General features: G+C 34.6%; 1 protein-coding gene across 11 annotated transcripts in view; it reads right to left on the bottom strand.

Annotated features, from left to right (window-relative positions):
• The window catches only part of EHBP1 (EH domain binding protein 1), a 375,689-nt gene that overhangs the window by 40,674 nt on the left and 311,015 nt on the right, over window positions 1-24,000 (bottom strand). For 7 of the 11 annotated variants that reach the window (XM_086701008.1, XM_086701007.1, XM_086701009.1 and 4 more), the window contains 6 exons: window positions 20,911-21,058; window positions 12,454-12,561; window positions 9,086-9,210; window positions 6,603-6,741; window positions 6,311-6,417; window positions 3,545-3,668 (listed from right to left, as the gene is read on the bottom strand). In XM_086701008.1, coding sequence (XP_086557134.1) covers window positions 3,545-3,668; window positions 6,311-6,417; window positions 6,603-6,741; window positions 9,086-9,210; window positions 12,454-12,561; window positions 20,911-21,058 — 751 coding nt within the window. The remainder of the gene's footprint in view (window positions 1-3,544; window positions 3,669-6,310; window positions 6,418-6,602; window positions 6,742-9,085; window positions 9,211-12,453; window positions 12,562-20,910; window positions 21,059-24,000) is intronic. The other 4 variants (XM_086701015.1, XM_086701014.1, XM_086701011.1 and 1 more) reach the window with 3 other exon arrangements.

Raw genomic sequence — 24,000 nt, forward strand, 5'->3', positions numbered from 1 at the left:
TCAAGTTCTGGGAACTGAGGACTCAGGCCTAGGGCAACTATTAGCATTATTCTAGTGGTATTTTATTTATTTTTTAGAGCATTTTTAAAAAATGCTTATTTCTATATTTTGAGATAGAAAGGGTGGGGGGAGGAGCAGAGAGAAAGAGGGACAGAAAGAATCCCAAGCAGGCTCTGCATGGAGTCTGATGTGAGGCCCAAACTCACCAACCATGAGATCATGGACTCTTAACCGACTGAATCACCTAGGTGCCCCTCTAGTGATATTTTAAATTAATAGGTTTTTGTGGGTTTGTCTGGCTGGAGGATGCTAATAACAGTGCTTGTTTTGGAAAATGTATTCTCAGTTCTGCAAAATTATCTTCTAAATAAATTTTGCAACCCATTTAAAAGTGAGTGGATTCCCTCAAAAAGTTAAATAGAGAATTAACATATGACCCAGCATTCCAATCTTAGGTATATACCCCAAAGAACTGAAAAACAGGGATTCAAAGAAATGCCTGCACACAATGTTCACAGTAGCCAGAAGATGGAAACAACCCAAATGTCCATCAATGGATGAATGAATAAACAAAATGTGGTTATATGCATACAATGCAATATTATTCAACCACAAAAAGGAATGAAGTAGTGGTACATGTTATAATATGCATGAAGCCTGAAAACATTATGTAAATTCAATGAAGCCAGACAGTAAAGGACGACTACTATTTGATTCCACTTATATGAAATATCTAGAATAAAGCACATTTCTAGAGACAGAATGCAGATTAGAGATTCCAGGGGGATTACAAGAGGAGAAAATGGGAAATTATTGTTGAATGAGCACAGACTTTCTGTTTAGGGTGATGAAAACTTCTGGAAATTGTAGTGATTGTATAACACTGTGAATGTATTAAATGTTACTGAATTGTATGCTTTAAAATGGTCAATTTTGTGATACGTGAGCTTCAAATCAATAAAGAAATATGCTCAGTATCTAGAAGTATATAAAACTTGAAGTAGCAGATAAAGTATGTTTTGTTCTGTAAAGAACATATGGTGGGAAAAGAGGACTGACTTAAGAGCTAGAAAACCCAAAAAGTCCAGTTTAAGCCTTAACTCGGCCATTACTACTCAGGCCTTCTTAAATGAGTCATTTCCCTCTCTGAGCCTCAGTTTCATCATGTAAGGAATATGATACCATCTGCTCTGCTTAATTCTGAGGCTGAGATTCAGAAACGGCATAGCAAACTAATATGTCAGGGAAAAAGTACTAATTGCTATAATAAATGGAAAGTTGGGAGCATTGGAACCCCAAAAATGAAAAGGATGAATATATACTTTCTCTTTCTAACACCTTATCTCTTACTTCAGATGCTAACTAGGCTTTAGGCAAATCTTGAGAAACAATTATTTGGTCTGGAAGAGGTTCAGTATAGTCCAGGGTAATTGCTGGAGCTTACCAAGCTGGGGAACAAAGGCAATTTTAGTCTGAATGTGCAGTAGCCAACCCAGTCTAGATCAGATTCTGTCTTGTGCAGCAAGCAATATAAAGCCCCAAAGGGATGCTAGAATCAATCTGCAGTCCATGACTATCTTTCAGATTATAAATGATCTATAGGTGAAATGGGGCCACTTCAAAGCTTCAGCGGTAATATGTGGGATGGGAAGGAGAATTTCAGTCTGTTTTGGTTAGAACCTTCAATAAATCAGGCTCCAAGTTTGAAAAAAGGGAAGGAAACCAAATTTGTAGCTTTTTTTTCTAGTGGCACAAGGCTTCTTGTATAGTAACATCTAATTTATCCAATACAATGAGGAAAGGTGTTGAAAGAATTTGTTTAAAAAAATTAGTCTCTTCAAAATATTTAAAGGTAATAATTTTAAAATGTATACAGAAATTATACTACCTAGTATTTACATTTTTATATAGTTAACATAACTAATATTTTCAAAATCCTAGAAACCGAAGGGAAAATGCAAATATGAAACAATATATTAGTTTATGGGATACTTGTTGAATTCACACGAATGTACAAGACTGAGCATACATATAAGTTGTTAAGGCAACAATAAATATGTTCTAGGTAATCTAGTATAATGGGAAGGATCCTGTATGATAGGGTTCTGGTGACCTGAATTCCAGTCCAAGGTCGGGCACTTACTGATCTATGTGACTTGAGCTTTCCCTGTAACTCTGTCTCCTCTGTACAATGAGAAGGTTGGGCAATATAGTGTTCAAAAGACAAGGTGTTTTTTTTGTTTGTTTGTTTTGTTTTTTCTGGTTTTAAATTTTAAGCAGTAGAACCTTTTCTTTAAATGAACTCTTCCAAGAAGTCTGCTATTTCGAATAAATAAACTCAGAGCTGCTCTGTTTGAAGTAAGGTAGGAAATCCAGACGCCTGTCTGCTTTCTGCTCTCTTATTGTCCTGACAGCCCCGAGATGCCTCTGAAGAAGCTTTAGGGCTCCACAGAACACAGTTTGAAACCCACTGGGCCAGATAAAGCCAAAGGTCTCTTCCTGTTCTAATATGTTCTGATTTCACTAATGTAGGCATTTTCAAATGTCCCATATAAATGCTTATTTTTGGAGGAGTTTTTTAATTGTAAATATATTTTTGGCAAATAGAGACGAAAAAGTTCAGGAAAGCTTTCCAATTCTAATCTACTACCATCATTTTACTAGTCTACTTTAACACGGCTAATAAAAGTAAAAAATTACTTATATTAAAGGAATGAATGTTCCACTTTATGTTTTGACATTTTTTTCTTAATATAATTTACTTTTAATTTGGTATAAAAATCTGAATTTATTTCTCATTTTTACGCTTCTTGTAGGAGCAGCATTTTAAATAAATACATACATTCCTTTAAAATATTCACATACATTGTTTTTTTTCCCCAGTAGCTCACTCTGCACTTAGATCTATACAATCACTATTGGCAATCAGCATTAAATGGCAATCTACCCTCTGGTTAGGAGCTAACTTGCTGCTCTAACCCATTTTTATAAACCTTCCCATATACTTTAATCCTTTCAAATGCAACTGTGACACAAACTATTACAGACTTTTAAAAACCTGTTCTCTTGGAAAAAAAAAAAAAAAAAAAAACTGTGGAGCATCAGTAACCAGATAGTATTCTCAAATTTCAGTGATCTAGTCCATGGAGCCGTCCCCTATGCATAGTGCTCTGTTTCATGCAGTACATGGCTTTAGCTGGCCAAATCTTTTTTTTTTCCCAATGAATCAGTAGAACAGTGAAGATCTTACTTTTTTTTTAAGCAGTGGCATATCAATGAGGCACAGATGTGTATTCCAACTCTGCATGGATGAGCACACTGTTCAATAGTGCTGGCTCACACGGTATCAGGGCGAGTTATCACTTCCCATGAAGGCACTCTTATCACCAGGGCCCAGAGAGGTGGCTGCAAATCGCAGCCTTTTTATTTTCAAGGCAGTTCTGCTGAACATTCAGGCTTCAAAGATTCACACTTCCAAAACTCTATAAGAGTTTGTGAACGCTCAATTTGCCAAAACTGTTTACAGTGTAATTGGGCACCGTACCTGTGTCCATGAGATAGCGAAGGCGCTTCTCCACCAGCGCGGCACGGGTGTCAATTTGCTTTTGCTCATTCTCTAGTGCTGCCAATTCTCCTACAACATACTGACTGGTGTCTTTGAACCCTTTCTGTTAACGAGAACAAACAGGAAGGAAAAAAAAAATCACTTGTAAGGTGCATTTTTCCTTTCTACAAACACTTAGTAAAGCACTTACCTAGAGAACCAAATAACACCGTTAGTATCACCCTTAGTATGAAAAAGCAACTCCCTGTGATTCAAGAAATTTTCATAAATGCTATGTATAGCAAAACTTTTGCAAATAGAGAAAATCTCAGCTATTTAGTATTATATTTATAATTTAACACCCGGATTTGCCATATTTAAAAAGTTAATGCAGAGAAAAAAATTCTCCTTAAAGTCAGAGTTATTTAAGCATGGACGACGATAGAAGACAATTTTCCTCTTGGTGACTGTCAAAACAAACACCAATGACACATTTCATTCAAATGTGCAATATGCAAAAATGGAGCCTTACTAAGGAAATGATTCTTAAAGTATCTATCCTGAAAAACACAGACTTATTCTTACAAAAATACAAAATTAAAGAGATACATTTCTTGCTGTCATAGTAAATATACTATTTAAAATGCTACTTAAAAATTATAAAAAAGAAGTTTCTAATATCTCCAGTTTTCCCTCCAGCTGGCTGCTGTACTTTAACATGTCGTTCTGTTGATGTATCACTAATTATTGTAGCTGCGAATTCTAACTTGACAGGTGGTTTCAAACCTTGCTGCAAGGATCTAATGCAACTAGTGCACTGATTTGGTTAATCTCCCATCTAACCAAATTTGGATTTCAATTTGAAATGTTACTTTTTACAATCATCCATGTTTAAAAAATTATCCTTAGAAGTTTTATTTGAAGTAGCAGTTCTATTATAAAGTACCAGTAGAGTCTTAATTTTTATTTTCATATTACTCATTTAAATCATTAGGGGGTAGGGTTATTACTTGTGGTAGAGTTACAAAGAGATTAATTATGGCTCCCTTTGTAATACCTGTTTACCTTGTGACATTTCCAGAGCTAAGTTTCCCAAGTAGCTGAGGAATACTGAAGAAATGCTTCAGTGATTACTTTCACTACCACCATTACTAGCATCAGAATTTATAACATTATGTATTCAGAGAAACAAATATGAACAATCTCTTCTATCAAATCCCTTCCCTACCTAGAAGCATATTAATCTCTAAGAAGTCATGAGGAATTATCTTTGGGTCCTCCTTAAACAAGAAACAAAATCAAGAATTATGTTATTAATGAGCATATTCTGGAATCACCATGATCAATAAACACATCTAACCATACATATGACTTATCTATCTTTGGAACTGGTAAATTCACATGTGAACTCTATATCAGCTTACTGTTAAATTGATTTTGGTGGTTGACAAACTTAAAGATCAAATGTATTTTAGGAAATCATAAAACTGATAATTTTTCAGTATAGTGTGATCAAATAAGTTACTGTATTTTTTAAAGATCCATAAAAATGGATATTCTCCCATCTCAATATGAAATATAACAAAATCATAACAGAATAAATGTAAATGGTAACTTTAAAATCTGGAATAACCTATCTGCCGTATAGCAGAGCATTTCCAAAAAGGACTTTCCTTTTTTCATTCCCATACAAAGGGGCAAAACAAACATAGTCTGTAAAGACAACATGAGTAAGAAAGATAAAAGGAAGCAGAAATGATAAGCAACATATAAACTTCATTGTTTTTACAGACTGGCTTAGTTAAAAACAGTCACAAAGTTTATTACCAGATTTCTTTAGTGTGAGTATACAGTATACTCAAGTATTCTGCAACTTACAATTTATACCAAATATTCCATCTCGATATATGAGTGAGCTGTTCTGTGTACTAAAACCTGTCTTAGTACAACTTACAAATGAGAAGTTTTTAAGGACCCTAATTTGTAGTCTGTAATTCTGAGTGCACTTATAAGGATTTAAAAATCCAGCAAAGACCATTTTAACAGTAAAAACAATGACAATATTTACACAAACTACAGATAATAAAAAAGTAGCACCGCTCTTAGAGAGCTATGCTTCCAGACAAAAATTCAAGTTAAAACTTGTTCTTCCTGCTTCTGTCCCGCAGCTGTCCATCAAAAGCAGCTTTCTCCCTGCGGTCTATCAAATATTTCCCTCACAAATCAATTTTACACATGATCAGCCCATACCCCTACTGAGCTGAACCTCCCCGTTAATTAAGTGAAGAAATTACCATATATATTATATTAATGCAAACATCATTCAGCTAGTAATTCACGGCTGATCTGGATAATGGAAAGGTTGAACACCCATTAACCCAAGCCAACAAAATGGGTTGGCTGAGAAATTCTAGCAGGTCTCATGTGACTTTTCCCTCTAACTGCAGCTCTGCGGTATCTGCTATTGTAATAATTAAAATCCTCCTGGTAGATCAATACTGGAATCTCTTTATGGGAAGTGCCCTGATGGAAATGTCTCAAGGAAGCTGGGGCTGTGGAACTCTGAAAAATTCATTTTTTTTTATCTGACAATTATCACCACACTGCAGACTAATTCAACAGTGCACCCCTCTCACTCTGCTTTGAATGCACTGGAGATTGACATCTTAAAAAACCTAACATCTCATTTTAACAAATAAAGGCACTATTTCCACATACAGTTTGGAATTATCAGCAATCATGAAACCACACAAAAAATTAATATACATTAAGCACTTCATCTTCTGATGGCTTCCTCTGAGTTTCAGTTATCGCTGTCTTCTCCTCATTTCCTTTCTTTGTATCTTCCTGTATTGATCTCTGCCTTTTCATCTCTTAAAAAAAAAGGGGGAAAGACATGTAAAATTATTATAAAGCTTGATATTTGTGTATTGAAATGTGGATTTACACTATCAGCTTTTATATATATATATATATATATATATATATATATACACACATATATAGCTAAATACTATTAAATCATAAGATGGGGAAACATTTTTAAAAGTGTTCCTACCTGGTCTATTCTCAACATATTGACTGAAAGACTGAAGTTGAGTTTTTCTGACTGTAGAATCCTTGCTGAAAACAACAGGATTTCTAAATCGTTCTGTTGCTTTTTGTAATCGTTCAGTCCGGAGATCTTCTGTGCCATTCTAAAAGTAAAACAAACGTAGTTAAGACATCCTGATTGTATAAACATGAAATTACATATTAGCAAAACAACTTTTACTGATTTAAGATAATGCCAAATTAGAAACTTTGTGAAAGAAAAAGGATTTCAAAGAGCTCTAAGTAGTTCAACTACAAGTGCTGTTGCCTGTAACCAAAACTTTGGGAGACATAGTTTAGATGGAGGATCACTCTTGATAACTTTGATTCATTAGATGCTGTAAAGCCCTGTGTCTTCTCCCAATGATATGTATAATTTAAAAGTCATGGTGCTTCTGTCTGGTCCCCCACTATTCTGCCCCATCGGTTTGTACAGTCCCACAGACTTGTATGACAAGAAGAACTAGTTTCTAATTTTATGCCCATTGAGATAAACCACTAATGCTGGATGAAGGCTAAAAGGTAGGATTATAATACTACCCCACTGAACTGCATTTCATCAGCTATAACTTTCCAAAGCCAGATTTGTAAGTAAGCCCTTTACAGCTAAGGAAACTACAATTATCTTTTCCAGAGCTTCCTATGTTAATACTGGTAACAAATTCAAATGGTTCTATCAACAAGAAATATCCCAGAAGACTGAACTACTGCAGTGTGTGGAAGCTGCAGATACCGAGGTGCTGTGTACCAAACAAATATTTCATTTTATACCTAATCTTTTATTATTTTTATTAAGTGTTTTGAAAGTAAATAGGGAAAGGCTAAGATGCATGACTAATAGCTAAGCCTGCTGAATGCTGAAACTGGTTATCAAAAGCTACCAAGACTTTGCCCTTCCTCTGCATTGAGACAATCAGTAATGAGGGAGCCCTCCAATGGCCTATTCTCTAGCCTCAAGGAGGCCTGGGATACAGAATCCTCAGGGGAAGGTAACAGTTTATCCTTTTCCACAAACACAGAATGCCTCATTTATAAACGTGTAAACTGCATTTTATTAAAAAAAATAAAACCCCAAATCAATGCTGAAAGCTTCAAGAGAACAGATGGACTCTATATGTTCTTTATAAGCACTATTTAAAAAATCTTAACTAAAAAGATCCACACAAAGACAAGCTGTTTAAAGCACACCTTTTGTTGAAATAACTTTAAAAAATTACCACATAAGAGATTTTTAGATAGCGAAACAATTTCATCTATTGAGACAATTAAACCTTAAGAATGAAAATACTCCCATTTTATTTTTTCAAGTTACAGAATATCTTTATTATTAGTATCATGTACATACTATGCTAGCTATGTAGCTGGGATAAAAACAATTTTGGCTTTTATTTATTTGTTTAAGAAAAGTGTGTATTCTTATAGCTATTATTATAACTGCCCAATGGTTTAAAACTCAAGTCTTTACCAAAATAAACAAACACGGCTAAATTTTTTGAGGCCTGGCAACATGCTGAAATATCAGTGCGATTAGCCAGCAAATCCCATCTTAAGAAACGTTTTTATGACTAGGGACTTCTGCCACTTTACAAATGTATTCCTCTAAACCCACTAATTCAGTTAGCCTTTTCAATCCATTGTATTATTCTTAGGCCAGCATCATTCTGCATTAAATCCACTGCAGAAAGCTAAATTGAACGCAAGAAATCAGACCTGATCCAGGCTTCCTTTTGTTCAAAGATAGAGACCAAAAGTCCTCTGGTGCTGCCACACACTTTCATCACCAATTTATAGAAACCAACAGTATAAGGGAAAAGCAATGAAAGTCATTGTTTTGGGACTTCAAAGCATCTGTGTGTCAGAGGAAGGAAATCCTTTCAGTCAGCAGGGCAGTCCCCATAGTCCGCAGGTGGGTGAAAAGTTATACAGGACTAGAAGTGCCCTAAAGCTACAGAAATATTAATTATGCCATGAGAGGAAAAGAAGGATGGCTTGTTGAGGATAGTATAAATAGCCTAAATAATAATAATCTTCATGTGGCATTTGGCTAAAATATTACTTATACAAGTTAAGATTCATATTGGCACACAACACTTGCAAGTATCATACCATCTTCAGTTATTAATTAACATTAATTCTAATTCATCTAAACAGGTCAGAGGTTGAGGGTAATAGAAAAAATGCTGGAATTCTCTTAGCAATATTCTTCCTAGCAAATATATATACATATAGAAGTTGAAAACAGTTTCTACACTCATGAACACAACAAATTAAAGTAGTAGTTTCTCTGGAAAGCAGTGATTACCATATTGCTACTTAATTGATTTGCTATTCAATAAAAAATGTCTATCTTAATCTTAATGTGAAGAACTTGTAAGAAATTGATTTTAGGTTTATAAGGTGCCAGTGGAAGCTAGAATGCACACAGAGACAAATTTTTAAACAATTTACCTTAATGTCTTGCTCTGAGCTCTCAGTTATAGCTTTCTGTGAAGCACTGGAAAGTGAATTTGCCACCTGTGGCTGAGCCTCTAGGAGCTTCTTTAGCTTCAAGTCCACCAACTTAGTGTTTTGTTCTGTTAAATACACAAATACTATGAATAACTGAGATGCATTGAGATATGTAGGCTATCAATTTAGGAGACATCACAAAAATATTACTATATTTTTAAAAAAGACATTAGATTTGTGAAGGAACCTATCAGACCTGACAAATGCACAACTCTTCATATATATATAAACTGTAATACATACTATATAACTATAGTATAAATGAGTAGTCTTTAGGTATGTTAACTATACATTTTTTTAATTGAGATACAATAGATATGTAACATTGTATAAGTTTAATGTGTACAATGTGATTTGATACATTTATATAATGCAATATAATTACCACTGTAGCATTAGTTAACTCTTCTATCACATCATATAATTATCATTTCTTTTTTGTAGTGGGAACAACTAAGATATAATCTCTTAGCATATTCTTCATATACATGTATACACACACACACACACACACATATACATGTATATATAATCATATATATTTTTCTCCCCAAATCAGTCCCCTTAAAGAATATAGTCAATATACCTTAAGACCATTCAGTTGCATCATATAGTTAACAGTAGCTACGTTTACCTGAAAACCTAAGCCTGCATTCGATGTATACATTTATATAAGTAACTGCATAGGTTATACATCATAAAACAAACTATCTACAAAGTAGATATGTAAAAGGGGCAATACAATTTACTCTCGTTACATTATTTCATTTTCAATTCTTCTAGTATATTAAATTTATATACATAATACCATATTAAAACAAGTTCTCAACATGACTCAGTCATGTATACATTGTTGGAATCAATGTTTAAGTGTGTACATTTATACCCAGCATTGAAATAGGGCATATGTTTAACAAATACCTTAGAATTAGAGGGCAGAAACACAACAATCATATTTTGGAATATAATAATTATGGATAGAAATTTAAAATAAATAAAACATAGCTACAACTTTTAAAATAAATAATTTCAAATTAATTTTAGCAAGTACACTAATCTTTAATAATAAAATAATTCAGAAACAAATGGAAACAAATAATTATATTTAAACAAATTCACTCAAAGGAACTGTTTAATAAAATGATTGTTAAAAGACATGCCAACCATTTGGTGAATGATATTTTTCATAAAGATTAATAAGTTTTCTAATTATAAGACTCTTAATAAATTCTATTATCATTACTTTCATGCAAATTGGTCAGTTTATATTGCCAGGCTTCTCTTTTAAACAATATCTGATGAACTATGGTCAAATCAAGATAAAGATTAAACAATTTATTATTAAAACATTATGACTTTTATATACATATTAAAAAAAGAATTTTGGGGAAAATAAAGAAAGGCTAAAAATCATAAAACATGCTACGTGCTTCCAGATTCCAATTTGCACTCCTATTTCTTATTGCCATGAACTAAACTATAGTGTGGATTGGAAAGTCTGTCCTATGTACAGGCCAACACTTACTGGCATGCCTGAGAGTTGTAAACAATGTTTTACTTAACTCCAAAACCAAAAAGACTGAGAGGTGTTTTGTTTGACATACATGAAGTAGGAGTTTTTAAAAAGGACAAGAGTCAAGCTGGTTGACCCTAATATATATATTTTTAATGTGAATGGAAGTATTGGAAGTGTCACTTTCATTTTTTTTTAAAATTTGTTTTATTATTTTTTTAAGTAATCTCTGTGTCTAACGTGGGGATCTAACTCATGACCCTGAGATCTAGAGTCACATGCTCTACCAACTAAGCCAGCCAGGTGCCCTTAGCCCTAATATTAACCAACCATTAAAGTAGCCCACCAAGTTGCTGTAACTAAAATGAGAAAATTCCCCCCACCTTACCTAAGAAATGACTAATTTTTCCTATCTTCATACTCTACTGCAAAATCAGAAAATATGTATCATTTACTGTCAATGATTTTATACTTCCATAAACTGAATCTTGAGGCTTTAATTCTATACCTATAAATGCCCTCAGCAGTAGTGTTACTGGTTTCTGATAAAGCCTTCAGTGGTGGTTGTGGTAAGGGGGTGGGTAAGCAACAACAATCTTTTCCAAAAAGAAAAAAGAAAAAAGAAAAAAGAAATCTACAATATTTTAAATAGAAAGAAATAAAAGGTAGTCCTAATTTTGGGTTAAACATTTAAATTTTTTCCTTAAATATCAGCGTCTTCCTGGATTTGCACAATTATAAATATACTGATTTCCATTTAGTAAAAGTGTAGCTTAACACTAGGCCATGAAGGAGTGACTGAGAAAGGGCATGGGTTTTCTTGGGTGCTCCCTAAAGTCAGGAAGTCCTTAGCTGATTATATTTTGGAGAAATAACACCAGGTTTCAAACAGAAGAAGAAATAAAACGGGTTAGCATTGCAGGAACATGCCAGGGTTAGGAAAAAGAATACCTGTTTTCACTCCCTTTAGATTTTTACAGGAAAAGATAAATATTAGGGACCTCACTTCCTCACTTTTAAGTCTAGAGAGATTGCCAAACACTTTTTACTGCTAGAAGAATTCAATTCAACAAGCATTTATGGAACCTCTCAGGTATACAAAGCTTTTGATTACTATCTGACGCTGACTTATAAAGGTAATGCATCTAGCACACTCAACTTTTAAAGCAAGAGTATTTTATATTTTAAACACCAACTCAGTGATTATTGGTATAATATTTACTGACATAAGATATGAGATTAATAGCAGTCTGTATAAGCAGTTTTCAAAGTGTCTTATTGTAATTAGTTATTAAAGAGTGTAAATTAATTTATTAGTACTATGTAAATATTTAAAGTAAGCACAAAATTTGCAAAATAATATTACAAGTAAGACTATCAATTCTAAACCAAGTCAGAAAATCTGATCCATGGTTGAGGTTTACATTTGAAGTATTCCATAGATACTACATCTATACCTTACAACATCACATCAAAATATTTATGCTGAGATGGGAACCAATGTTTGAATGCCTATAAGTTGTCTCATATAACATAAAATATAAAAATGAACTTTAGTAATAAGAGAATGCAAACTATAATTTATTCCAATTGTATTGCTGATTTTAACACTAAATCTAAAACAAAATAACATAAAATTGATGGAAAGTGGACTTAGCTAAATGATTTGTGAGGGCATAGGATGTAATAAAGCTACAGAAAGAATTTATTGTCATTATTGATGAAGTAATAATAAAAATATAATTATAAAGTGTGCCATGCAGCAGGATGCAAAATATTTATAATTTGAAATTACCGGGAGTATCAAGGTCATTTTCTAAGTTAGTAAGTTCATCTCCACCTCCTACAACAAAGCCTTCAGGAATCTCCTCGTTAGTATCTATCTCAATATTATCATTTTCATCTGTAGGAACATGTAGCAATAATGTTAGTATATTATTCTATTTTATATCATTCATCCAAAACACTAAAGTAGAAAACCCAGTATTTTAATGACAGTTATTCAAATATAGTCTGACACAGATCAGCAAGAAATCAGTTTTAAGTCACTTTTCACTACTGGATTAACATTTGTATTTTACATTCATATGTCAAAGATGAATTGTCACATCAAAGAAGTTACAAAGGTTTTGACAATTTGTCACATGCGGTCTCTGAATCACTGAGCTCATCAAGTCCCTATATTTTAAAATGTAATGTGTAAGTAATCTCTAACAACAGACATACAAAAATAAAGTTGGTTTACTAATAAAGTCATCAAATAATATTTCTAGATTTCACCTTTTTAGCAGTTATGAGATATAAATGTATAAAGAAACAAATCCTTCTACATAAACTTGTAGCTATATTTATATCATTTGTATGAAGCCTTGAGTGCTTTTCCACTATTAATGAATATTATCATGAAATCATTATGGATAAATTAAGAGACATGATTGAGACTGGAACAGACCGTACCTTATGCAAAAGAAAGTTCAGAAACAATTAGAACAGTACATCTTGGGAGACTGAAAGCTGAAAAAAGTTAGTATTGAAAATTAAATACACGGAAATGAGGAAGTCACGCTAGTTTTTATACACTTAGTAAAACGTTTTGGGTCACAAGTAGTTGAGGTTTTTTTTTTTTTTTTACATTAAAGTTTTTTTTTTATATACTTTTTTCCTTTCTAAATCCAAGTGATAAAACTGGGTTAAGTAATTTTGAATTTTATGCATTTGAAAAAGCACAGCAATAATTTGATTTGCATGTAAGAGGTTTAGCTTTAAATTCTGTTACTGACAGGCAGTGTACCTTTTGGAGAAATACCTGTCTAGCCCTGAAAGTTAAAGAATATCCCTACTACTCTACCATTAATCTTTTATTGGGCAACTTTTATCAATAATGAGGTATTCCAGCATCATTTCAAGTGAGAAATTCCAAAATTCTATACTTTTGGTTTCATCCTTCAATATTTGTCCTTTTCCCTGTATACCTTTGTGTTTGATTTTGGGCCTTCCCAAGTGAATACTTATTATGATCATTAATATTAATAACAATAGTTTACTTTTATTGAAGACATCCCACATACTATGTATGTCATTTATAAGAACACAACAAAGAAAAAAAAAGATTAATAAATTCCCCTAGGGAAAAACATTGCTAAATGCTTTCAAATTGCCAAGGCATTATACTTGGCTACATTATTTAAGTACAATCAGTTGAGAGATATTTTCTAATCAGTTGTGCTTATTAGCACAACTAATTTCATAAATGTTAGCATCTTCATTATCCTTAAAAATTCTTCTCTAAGTAATTTTGCAGTAAACGCGAATGAACAAGTATTTCCTGAGGACTAAAAAAGTGTTTATAAGACTTTCTTGTATTACTCTGTCAGAGATAGTTCACTATCAGTAGTTTTTAGAGTGTTGCTGCCAACTAGCCTCTACTAATTATTACTGACCATAATTAATCTAGAGTGAAAGCACAAAATTCAACATTCATTCATTTATCTATTCCAGAAACTTCTACTACATATTGTATCTACAATTTACAAAACACTGCTAGATGTTGAGGAGATACCGAGTTTACCTTATTCCACCTTAAAGATACACGTTCAAGTGATTACAAAACCATATACAACAGGTAAGTGTTATGGGATAAAAATAAGTTACAGAGCAAATTCAAAAAATGAAAAGATTTCTCTTTGCCAACAGTACCAGGAATTGTTCTTCAGAAGCATTAACCTTTGAAGCATTTAAAATTAAAAAAAATTTTTTTAACGTTTATTTATTTTTGGGGGAGAGAGAGAGAGAGAGAGACAGACAGAGCCTGAGCGGGGTAGGGGCAGAGAGAGGGAGACACAGAATCTGAAGCAGGCTCCAGGCTGTGAGCTGTCAGCACAGAGCCCAATGTGGAGCTTGAACTCATGAACTGTGAGATCATGACCTGAGCTGAAGTCAGACACTTACAGACTGAACCACCTAGGCACCTCCAAAGCATTTTAAAGGAAAATAATGTGAGGTAAGACTTGAAAGGTAAAACTGCAGAGAGCCTTGAAGGGCAGAATGGGAAGTTTAAATTTTACTTGTTAAGAATGGAGAGATACTGGTGTTCTAGCATGATCAGCACTGAACTCTTTAAGAGTAGTCTATAAAGTAATTTTCTATTGAAGTGTCTTATTGTAATCAGTTGTGAAATATGTATAAAATAATTAATAGTAATATAAGCAATGAAGTTTATGACTTTTATAAATTACAATGGCTTTACTTTTATTCCTAAAATATCACTCTTGCTTACAGTCTGATATGCCTTCCTATGTGAAAGAAAAAGTGGTCTCAGGATTGCCCACAGAAGTGTACAATGTATGTGACATCATCCTTGATGTGAGTGAGATTGCTGACCTAGATGTCAGACTGGAGAACTGAAAGGAAATCAAGGTCAGAGACTGTTATAACCTCCAGGCAAGCAGCACAGAGAGCCCAACCTAGTATACAAGAATTGGAAGTGGGTATAATGCAATTTGAAAACTACTGATGGGATACTGGGTGGTTGGGGAGAAATACTGAGAAGGAGAAGGGTGAAGCAGACATCAAAATTGACCCTCCAGTCTGAGTGACTAAAAGGATGGCATTGCTATGAAAAGAAATGCTAAGTCTGGAAATGTGGTCAGATATGGGTACTTTCAGTTTCCAGGGATATGCAGAAAATTGTATTTCCCTTCATTATCCATGTATACTGGGTTCCAGTGTCATGTTAAATAGGTGCCATTCATTTTATTTCCAGCTAAGTGAACTCTATTTATACTACCACTCATGAACAATGCTGAGTGTTTATATATGTATTGTTAACCTTAGATAAAAGGATTACTATTTGAGAAAGCAAGAGTAAAAAACTGATCTACGCAGCTCAAGTCTTCTTAAGAATGGATTTCTACTTTTAATTCCCTGATTTCAGTTTTAGCCCAATCCCTTGAATTCTTTTCAACAGTTACTGTTACAACACATTTCTTCACACCTGTGGTAATAGTCTAAATGCATTCTAGCAGAAACAAAGTGCATGTGTGTTTGTGAAAGATATTACATATTATGTGTATGACATCTATCTATCTATCTATCCATCCATCCATCCATCCATCCTTCCATCTTTATGGCTAATCACTGAAAACCGAGCGGGTGAGGATGGCAGAAAGTAAATTAGAGACCCAACAGAAGTTGGTTTATAAATATGGCACATATAATGTATGTAGGAAAAGGTAAAAGGAGATTGGATAACACTGAGCAGCACTATAAGCAAAATGGGAATCCCAGTGATATGATTCAGAGCACAGCAATAAGGCTAGTCTTACAACACTTATCATTTATAAATAAATTAAATGGAAAAACAGGGTATCTGGTGATGGTAAAAAAAGAATATCCACACTTTCACAAAAAGAAGCTGAAGTGATCATAAAAACACATTTAGAAAAAACTTCAGAAAATATGTTCAGAAAAAATTTTCTCACTTGTATCATGATTTTTTAATTCTCACTGAAGTCCCCTATAAAATTAATAACTTGTTATTATAGGTAACAATATTTGTTATTCATAATATATATTATATGTAGTTATTTATAATATAACAATTATCAAACAAATATCAATGTTTGATAATAAAATCAAACATAAGACAGAAAACGCAATGCGAACATAATTATTAACAGAAGCTGAATATAAAAATTATTGAAGACCTACAATATTTCATTTTGGTTTAGCAAATTTAGATAAATCTATTTGCCATAACTGAAATGAAGATAAGACAGAATACAAACAGATTCATGGACAAAATTAAAAAAAAAATTTCCTTTATACACTTGAAATGCAAAAACAAAGTAACACTACTTTATATAAATCAAAGAGAGGCAACAACGTCAGTGTAAAAGTTAAATGACACTACCCTAACTCAAACCAAAGTGATAAGCTATAGAATAAACACATATGTACAATGAATAAAATATATATATTTAATATACCATATAACATATAATAAAGATATGACATAATATAATCTTAAAACAGGATGGATACCTTTTTCCAAGTGTCAGTGGACCATTAATAAAAAGTTAACATTTAATTTGTCAAAATAAAAACTTATTAATTCCCAAAGCAGAAATTCAGGCCATACTCTCCAACCACAACACTATACAGCTAAAAATGAAAGTACCAAACTTTGTCCCTAAATACCTGCACCTTGTCAAGTAAAGATCAATATAATAAAATGAACCCACAAGTTTTCTACATAGAACCAGGATTTCTTTTTAAGTGGATATTAATGTTTATTTTTGACAGAGAGACAGAGTGTGAGTGAGGGAGGGGCAGAGAGAGAGGGAGACACAGAATCCGAAGCAGGCTCCAGGCTCTGAGCTGTCAGTACAGAGCCCGATGCGGGGCTCAGACTCACAAGCTGTGAGATCATGACCTGGGCCAAAGTCCGACACTTAACTGACTGAGCCACCCAGGCGTCCCCTAGAACCAGGATTTTAAAATTACAGGTCTACAACTACAGAATGATGCAGAAATTGAAAAAAACATGTAGTGTGCACAATATCACCTGATTCTCTCATATGCCCTAAAATTAAGTCAAAAGGAAGACAAGTAAAAGCTATAGCTCCTTGGACAGATATGATTCTGTTATTTCACAAGAATTAGGCTATTTCTGATTGCAAGAGGATGCAAGTGGGTTGCCTGAATATATGGCTATATACCTGGCTTAAAATGCTTTGTGTATATTTTCTGTGGACACCATGAAGCTGAATACGCCTCACTTCAAACTTATTAAGTTTCCTTTCTTCACTAAGGCAGGTTGAGAAAACCTGCTGCTTGAGAAAAGAAAAAAGCAAGTGTTTCAAGCAAGCATTGAGTCTGAGTAACAATCGTGTTTAACACATTCCCCAGGCTATGCTTCCACATTATTATTTCAACTCTTGACCACTCCCTCCGTTGTTCCTCTGGATCACTGCTTCCAAAATCTTCCCATCCTCATCCTCCATCTAGGCTGGTCCCTACTAATTTCTCTCCCCTTTCACACTATTCCTTATTCAGACCTGATGATTCCCACTAGACAGTGGAAGAGTAGATACTAATTTGTTAATTTTCCCCCTGACTTATCAACCTCATAAGGTCATTTTCCCTTAGGAATTAGACTCTTGTGAATCCAAGTGAATTTCTAATTTGCTATGCAAAGGTCAGCAAACTATAGCATGGGGGCAAAATCTAGCCCACTATAGTTTTGGGGTAAATAACTAGCACATCCATTAATTTACATAATGTTCAAGGCTACTTTCAGGTAACAAGGGCAGAAGTGAATAGTTTAAATAGAGACCATATGGCCTTCAAAGCCTAAAATATCTACTCTAGCTTTTTTTCCCCCCTTTTTAAACATTTTATTTATTTTTGAGAGAGAGAGAGAGAGAGAGAGAGAAAGAGAGAGAGAGACACAGTGTGAGTGGGGGAGGGGCAGAGAAAGACAGAGACAGAATCTGAAGCAGGCTCCAGGTTTTGAGCTATCAGCACAGAGCCTGATGCAAGGCTTGAACTCACAAACTGTGAGATCATGACCTGAGCCGAAGTTGGACGCTTAACCAACTGAGCCACCCAGGCGCCCCTCTACTCTAGCCTTTTTCAGGAAGTTTGCTAAATCCTGGCCTAGCACAGTGACTATCATGGCTCACTAGATTAATGCGTATGTATAATGGTTGAATTTCAGGCAGGAATTTTACCCTCTGCCTTGTCCTAAAGGTCTCTTCCCCTACTCCCAGCCTCAACAGCTTCTGAGCAGACCTAGTCTGCTATGAAGACAGACCGATATCCATCAGGCAATAGCCCTGTTCCACTTGTAGTAGGTCAACCTTAGCTCTGATTAAGAGCCTACCATCTCATATGTGGCTGCCTTCAATATCCAAAATACAGTGTATCCCACAGGTGAAACGGATCCTGATCACTCTGGTTCTTAGGGAACACAGTCTAGCTTCGACAAGTCTTCATAAGGTATCTGGTGAATCCCATCCCATCTTCATTTCACCTGGCTTTCCCTGTTCTAGTCTACACTTCTTTGCTAGAATGAATCTAATCCTGGATTCTGCAGGTCCAATCCTCACTTGTCTTTTATTTACTTTGTTGACTGTTGACTGTTAAATGATGCCAAAATCAGGTCTTCACATTCCCTAGTTACCAAGTAGGGAAGATATGCATTCTTTGGGTTGTCACACTGATGGAAGTCTCTCCATCTAGTCTAGTCCTGGCTTAGCCTCAACTGGAATTGGATGTTAGTGTTAAGACGAATTACACAGATGACCCTTCCTATGACTCTCCACAGATGCAGAAAAGCTTGACTTTGACTATTAGAAGGCAAATACCTGATTTATGGGGGCAAAGAGTTTATCCATAAAAATAAAATAGATGTAAAAGATATAAAAATAGATACAAGAAAGAAAAAATGAATTATCAGTGTGCTTGAGTCTTCTAAACAGTAGATTAAGTGCCACCTTAGACTAGGAGGAGAAAGAAAAAATGAGAAGGGATAAAGTTGGTAGAGCTCATCAAAAGAACAGATCAGGAGGGTACTACATGGACAAGAGAGCATTGAGAGACAGTCAGCACCAGTGCTGGAGAAGACTTGAGAGTGAGCTCCACTCATGGTCTATGATGACGCCTTTGTTGTTCTCCAGTGACATCTGCCTGAACCCTGAGGCTTCATTTTAATATTAACCAAACTATCTACAAATAGTAATAATTAATAATTAAAACTTTTAATTCTTAGCCTTCCCAGAGTTTACAGCTTATTTAAAATAGTGTTATTATTTGCTCACCACTGAGAAAAAAATAAGAGAGACACTGGATACCTCTCTATCCTATTATTACTGTTCTCCTATGGGTTTATAATGCCACAGGAAGGGAGCATTAGTAGTTTTAGAACACTTTATCTGAAGGGTTAAGAATATAAATTTTTTTCTGTATTCCAAGATACAAGGAGGCAAAGATTTTTACAACTTACTTAGAATACCTGGAATTTTTCTGATACCAAAGAAACATCTTGTTATTAATAGTTATAAAAGCAAATTATGATAGTATTATATAAGTGTGTAGCCATGAGTAGTTGCTGATGTTACTATAAAACTGTAGTAAGAGAGGGTAGAAATTGCATTAAAAATTCTGAGTGATGGGAGTTGAAAAGTAAGATGAAGGCTTTAAGAAGATAAAAACATTCTGACAAGACCAGAGGAACAGACACACAGCTGTTTAGGGAAGCAGCTTTCAGATTTATGAGACATAAAGCTATATACTACAGGCATTAGCTGGCATTCTCTACAACACTAAGTTTTTAATATAAGGAATCGACTAGAAATAACAGCAGTAAATTTCAGTTTACTTAGAAGAAACTTATCATCAACCTAGAAATAGCTTACCTCTGCTACAGTTCTCTAAGGTCTTATTCAAGTCCACACTTGCCTACTCTTCAGAGTGATCCTAGCATTCTAAGATTAACTAAGGACAAGTACCTGGCATGTTTTGGTAGATAAATAGGTTATACACCTTTGGAAAAAAAAAAAAAAAAAAGACAAAAACCCACAAGCCTCTTGAATATACTCCTCTTAAACAAAAATGCAAAAAGTTCCAAGTTAAAGATGTCCAAGGTGAGCATTAAGAGGCAAAACCAAAATTGCCTTTAATTATATACGTAATCCTTGTCCCAACATCAAGCTTAGAATAATTTCTGCGGATACTGAAGAAGACCTTCTTAGAATAAGGAAACTAAGAAGAAATGGATATGGGACTTACTCAAAATTCTTCCATGTCAGGCTATAAGGCCAGATCATTGTTAAAGCTACTTTCTAAAGATCTAATTCAAAGCAAAACTCTTTCATGCCAAAGCTCACCACTAACAAGTCTTGTGACCTAGGTGTTGAGGACCTGATTGCATTTTACTCACTCCTAACTATAATTAATGAGGATAGTAATGGGGAATCATAAACCAAAGTCTAGATGAGTTTTTTCCCAAATCATATTTTAAGAAAGTACTTCTAAGAAAGTAAAAATTAAGCCAAAAAGTTGATTTGGAAAACAGGAAGAGTTATCATCTGATTTACTAAGCTTCCTATAGGTTCTTTGCAACATATCAAAAGGTTAGAAACTTTATGTATTTGATGCAACATTTTGAAGTAAGAATAAAAAGTCCCAAAAGGTCCACTGCAGATTTCTAGGTTGTCTGTAGAATATGATACAAGATTCTTTAACTCACCTCCAGATGCCTTTGACCTTTCTTTCAACTTTTCTGCAGCCATTTCACCATAGCTGGGAAGTTCTGACATCTTCACTCCAGATCGAGCTTCTGCTATTAGCTGACGAGCTCTCTCTCTCAGCTGCCGACGTCGCTCTTCATCTTGCTGCTAAGATATATTGAACAGTTGCCAACCCAGTAATTGACAGAAATGCAATTTCATTTTCAATCTGATCATCATGATAGTAACTGGTTTACAGCATGGTGCTTGGCCCACATTATAAATAAGATGCTCTATATCAGTTGGATGTCACACCATTTTAAAAGACATCCTACAATCAGATTTTTAAAAAAATATTTACAAATTATTGTATTAAAATGTCTGCTAAAAATTCAAACTAGCCTTTAAAGAATGCTTGGCAATATTTATTATTGAGAAAATAGAAGGGGCTATTGTTAACAAAATAATCAGGCTTATAGAAAAAAAGAATACCAAAAACAATTTCAATTAATACCTTATTTTTATAAAATAGAATTTAACTTGCTGTTTTCTAATAAAGGTATAGAGCACTAATAGACATCTCTGATAGCAGAAAAGGCTGCTACACTACATGATCAAATATATGAAACAGAATTTTTAGGGGGCTGGAGTAGAAATGGAGACACTATATTAGTTCCACAAGTCATAGTTGTTGGCAGTTTTAAAATCAGAATTGGATAACTGATATACTATCCCCATTCCTAAGTCTCTCTTCTCTTAAATGCTCATTAAGAAGGCAAAATAAGGGGCGCCTGGGTGGCTCCGTCGGTTGGGCGGCCGACTTCGGCTCAGGTCATGATCTCGCGGTCTGTGAGTTCGAGCCCCGCGTCAGGCTCTGTGCTGACAGCTCAGAGCCTGGAGCCTGTTTCAGATTCTGTGTCTCCCTCTCTCTGACCCTCCCCCATTCATGCTCTGTCTCTCTCTGTCTCAAAAATAAATAAACAGTAAAAAAAATTAAAAAAAAAAAGAAAAAAAGGCAAAATAAAATCTAATGTGTTTTTTTTTATTTAAGTAAAAACTAGAGTATTAAACAACTAAAATTTCTGCCTACTAAAAAAGGAGTATTATGAATTATAAAAATTGACATGAATTTATAAATTGCTTTATAAACTGGAAAATATATAAAATAAGGCATCATAACAAAACAAAGCCTGAAATAATGTGGCTTCAACATATCCTTACAGTGCTATCTTCCCTTAACCTCTCCCAACCTCCATAAAAGTTCACATCTATTTATATAGAATTGCTTGTGTAGTGTAGTTTCATGTACCCAGGGATTTGAACATGTCATTTCCTCTTGGAATGGTCTTCTCTCATTTGATTTAACTCCTACCCATTTTTCAAGATTCAGTTTAAATCCACTAAATTTCCCAACTATTCTTCCCTCCTCCCCACTGGTGGAATAAAGTCTCCTTTATCTATGTTACTATAGTAGTGTGTGTGTGTGTGTGTGTGTGTGTGTGTGTGTTATTACTTTTGAAACTATTTGTCAAGTTACATTTTAACTCTGTACAAATGCCTCCTTCTCAACAGAACTGACTTCAGATTCTGTGTTTCCCTCTCTCTGCCCCTCTGCTTGTGTTCTCTCTCAAAAATAGATAAACATTTTTCTAAAAGTTTGGTTTTGTGTATTGTGTTTTTTTATTTGTTTATTTGGTGTCTAGGAGAATGACCAATCACAGGTGTCACTTGAGAAAGATGAATCTAACAATAGTATACAAGATAGGGTGGCACAGACAAACTGGAAAGAGTCTAGGTAGGAGGCTCTTATAATAGTCCAAGGAAGATGTAATGAGATCCAGAAGTAGGATGATGCTAACTGAAATGAGAGAGACATTGTAAGAATATATTAGAGGTAGAACTGGTACCTATATCAATTCTTGGTAACTGATTAGATGTGGAGGGAAGAAAGAAGTTGACTCAGAAGTTTTAAACTTGGGCAACTAGCAAAACTGTGGCACTAAAAATAAAAATAGATAAACTAACGAACAATAGGAAGGGAGGGAGAGGACATTTGGGGTAAGAGATGGTAGTCAGAAGTTAGGTGGGTCACTGGGTTGGAGAGACTGCCTGGACATCTGAGTGAAGATGTTAAGTGGTAGATGGGAAAGTGAAATTCATGTTAAGAAGTGAAGTCAAACTAGGACTATAGAGCTGAAATCACGGGGATAAATCAAAGTGTTTAAAGAGACACTATGAAGAAAAAGGGCAGCTACTGACTGAAACGTGGAAAATATCTGTATTCAGATGAGAAGAGAAAAGGAGATAGATAAAGAGAAGAACTAGAACACTCATGTATCAGGAGATAAAGGGAACAAACAACTGTAGTAAATGTGATAGGTTAGTGAGTCTGAATGTTAAAAAGGGCAACCAAACTCAGTAGGCAATATTATTAGGAACAGAGGAAGATAACAGATTGGTGGAGCTCAAACCTAGGCAATTCTTTCACACATTTTGAGATGGCTAGAAATGAGAGCTGTCAAGATTAATAGGAGTAGATTAATAGGGGTATCAAATGGACCCAGAGACATGCTTGAAGCTCCTAGTGAACAAACTGAAATAATTTCAGTATCAAAAAGCACAATGACTGCTGTGAATTGAATCAATGAAATCACACATTGAATCAATGAAAAGTCATCAATTCAATGTGATATTCAAAAAGTTCTTAGACGGGCGTTCTTGACTCAGTTGGTAGAGCATGTGACTGTCCATCTTGGGGTCATGAATTTGAGTCCCACGTTAGGTGTAGAAAAAAAGATTTGTGAAAAAAAAAAAAGAAATGAGGAAAAGAATAAAGGGAAAAATTTTTTTAAGTTTCTTAGAAGGATGTATTAATTCGAGTCAGCTTTTAAAATAACTCTTCTGGGGGCGCCTGGGTGGCGCAGTCGGTTGAGCGTCCGACTTCAGCCAGGTCACGATCTCGCGGTCCGTGAGTTCGAGCCCCGCGTCGGGCTCTGGGCTGATAGCTCAGAGCCTGGAGCCTGTTTCCGATTCTGTGTCTCCCTCTCTCTCTGCCCCTCCCCCGTTCATGCTCTGTCTCTCTCTGTCCCAAAAATAAAAATAAAAACGTT

This window comes from Puma concolor, chromosome A3, assembly GCF_028749965.1.
Source record: "Puma concolor isolate L17-30 chromosome A3, mPumCon1.1.hap2, whole genome shotgun sequence".
Classification (NCBI taxonomy): Eukaryota; Metazoa; Chordata; class Mammalia; order Carnivora; family Felidae; genus Puma; species Puma concolor.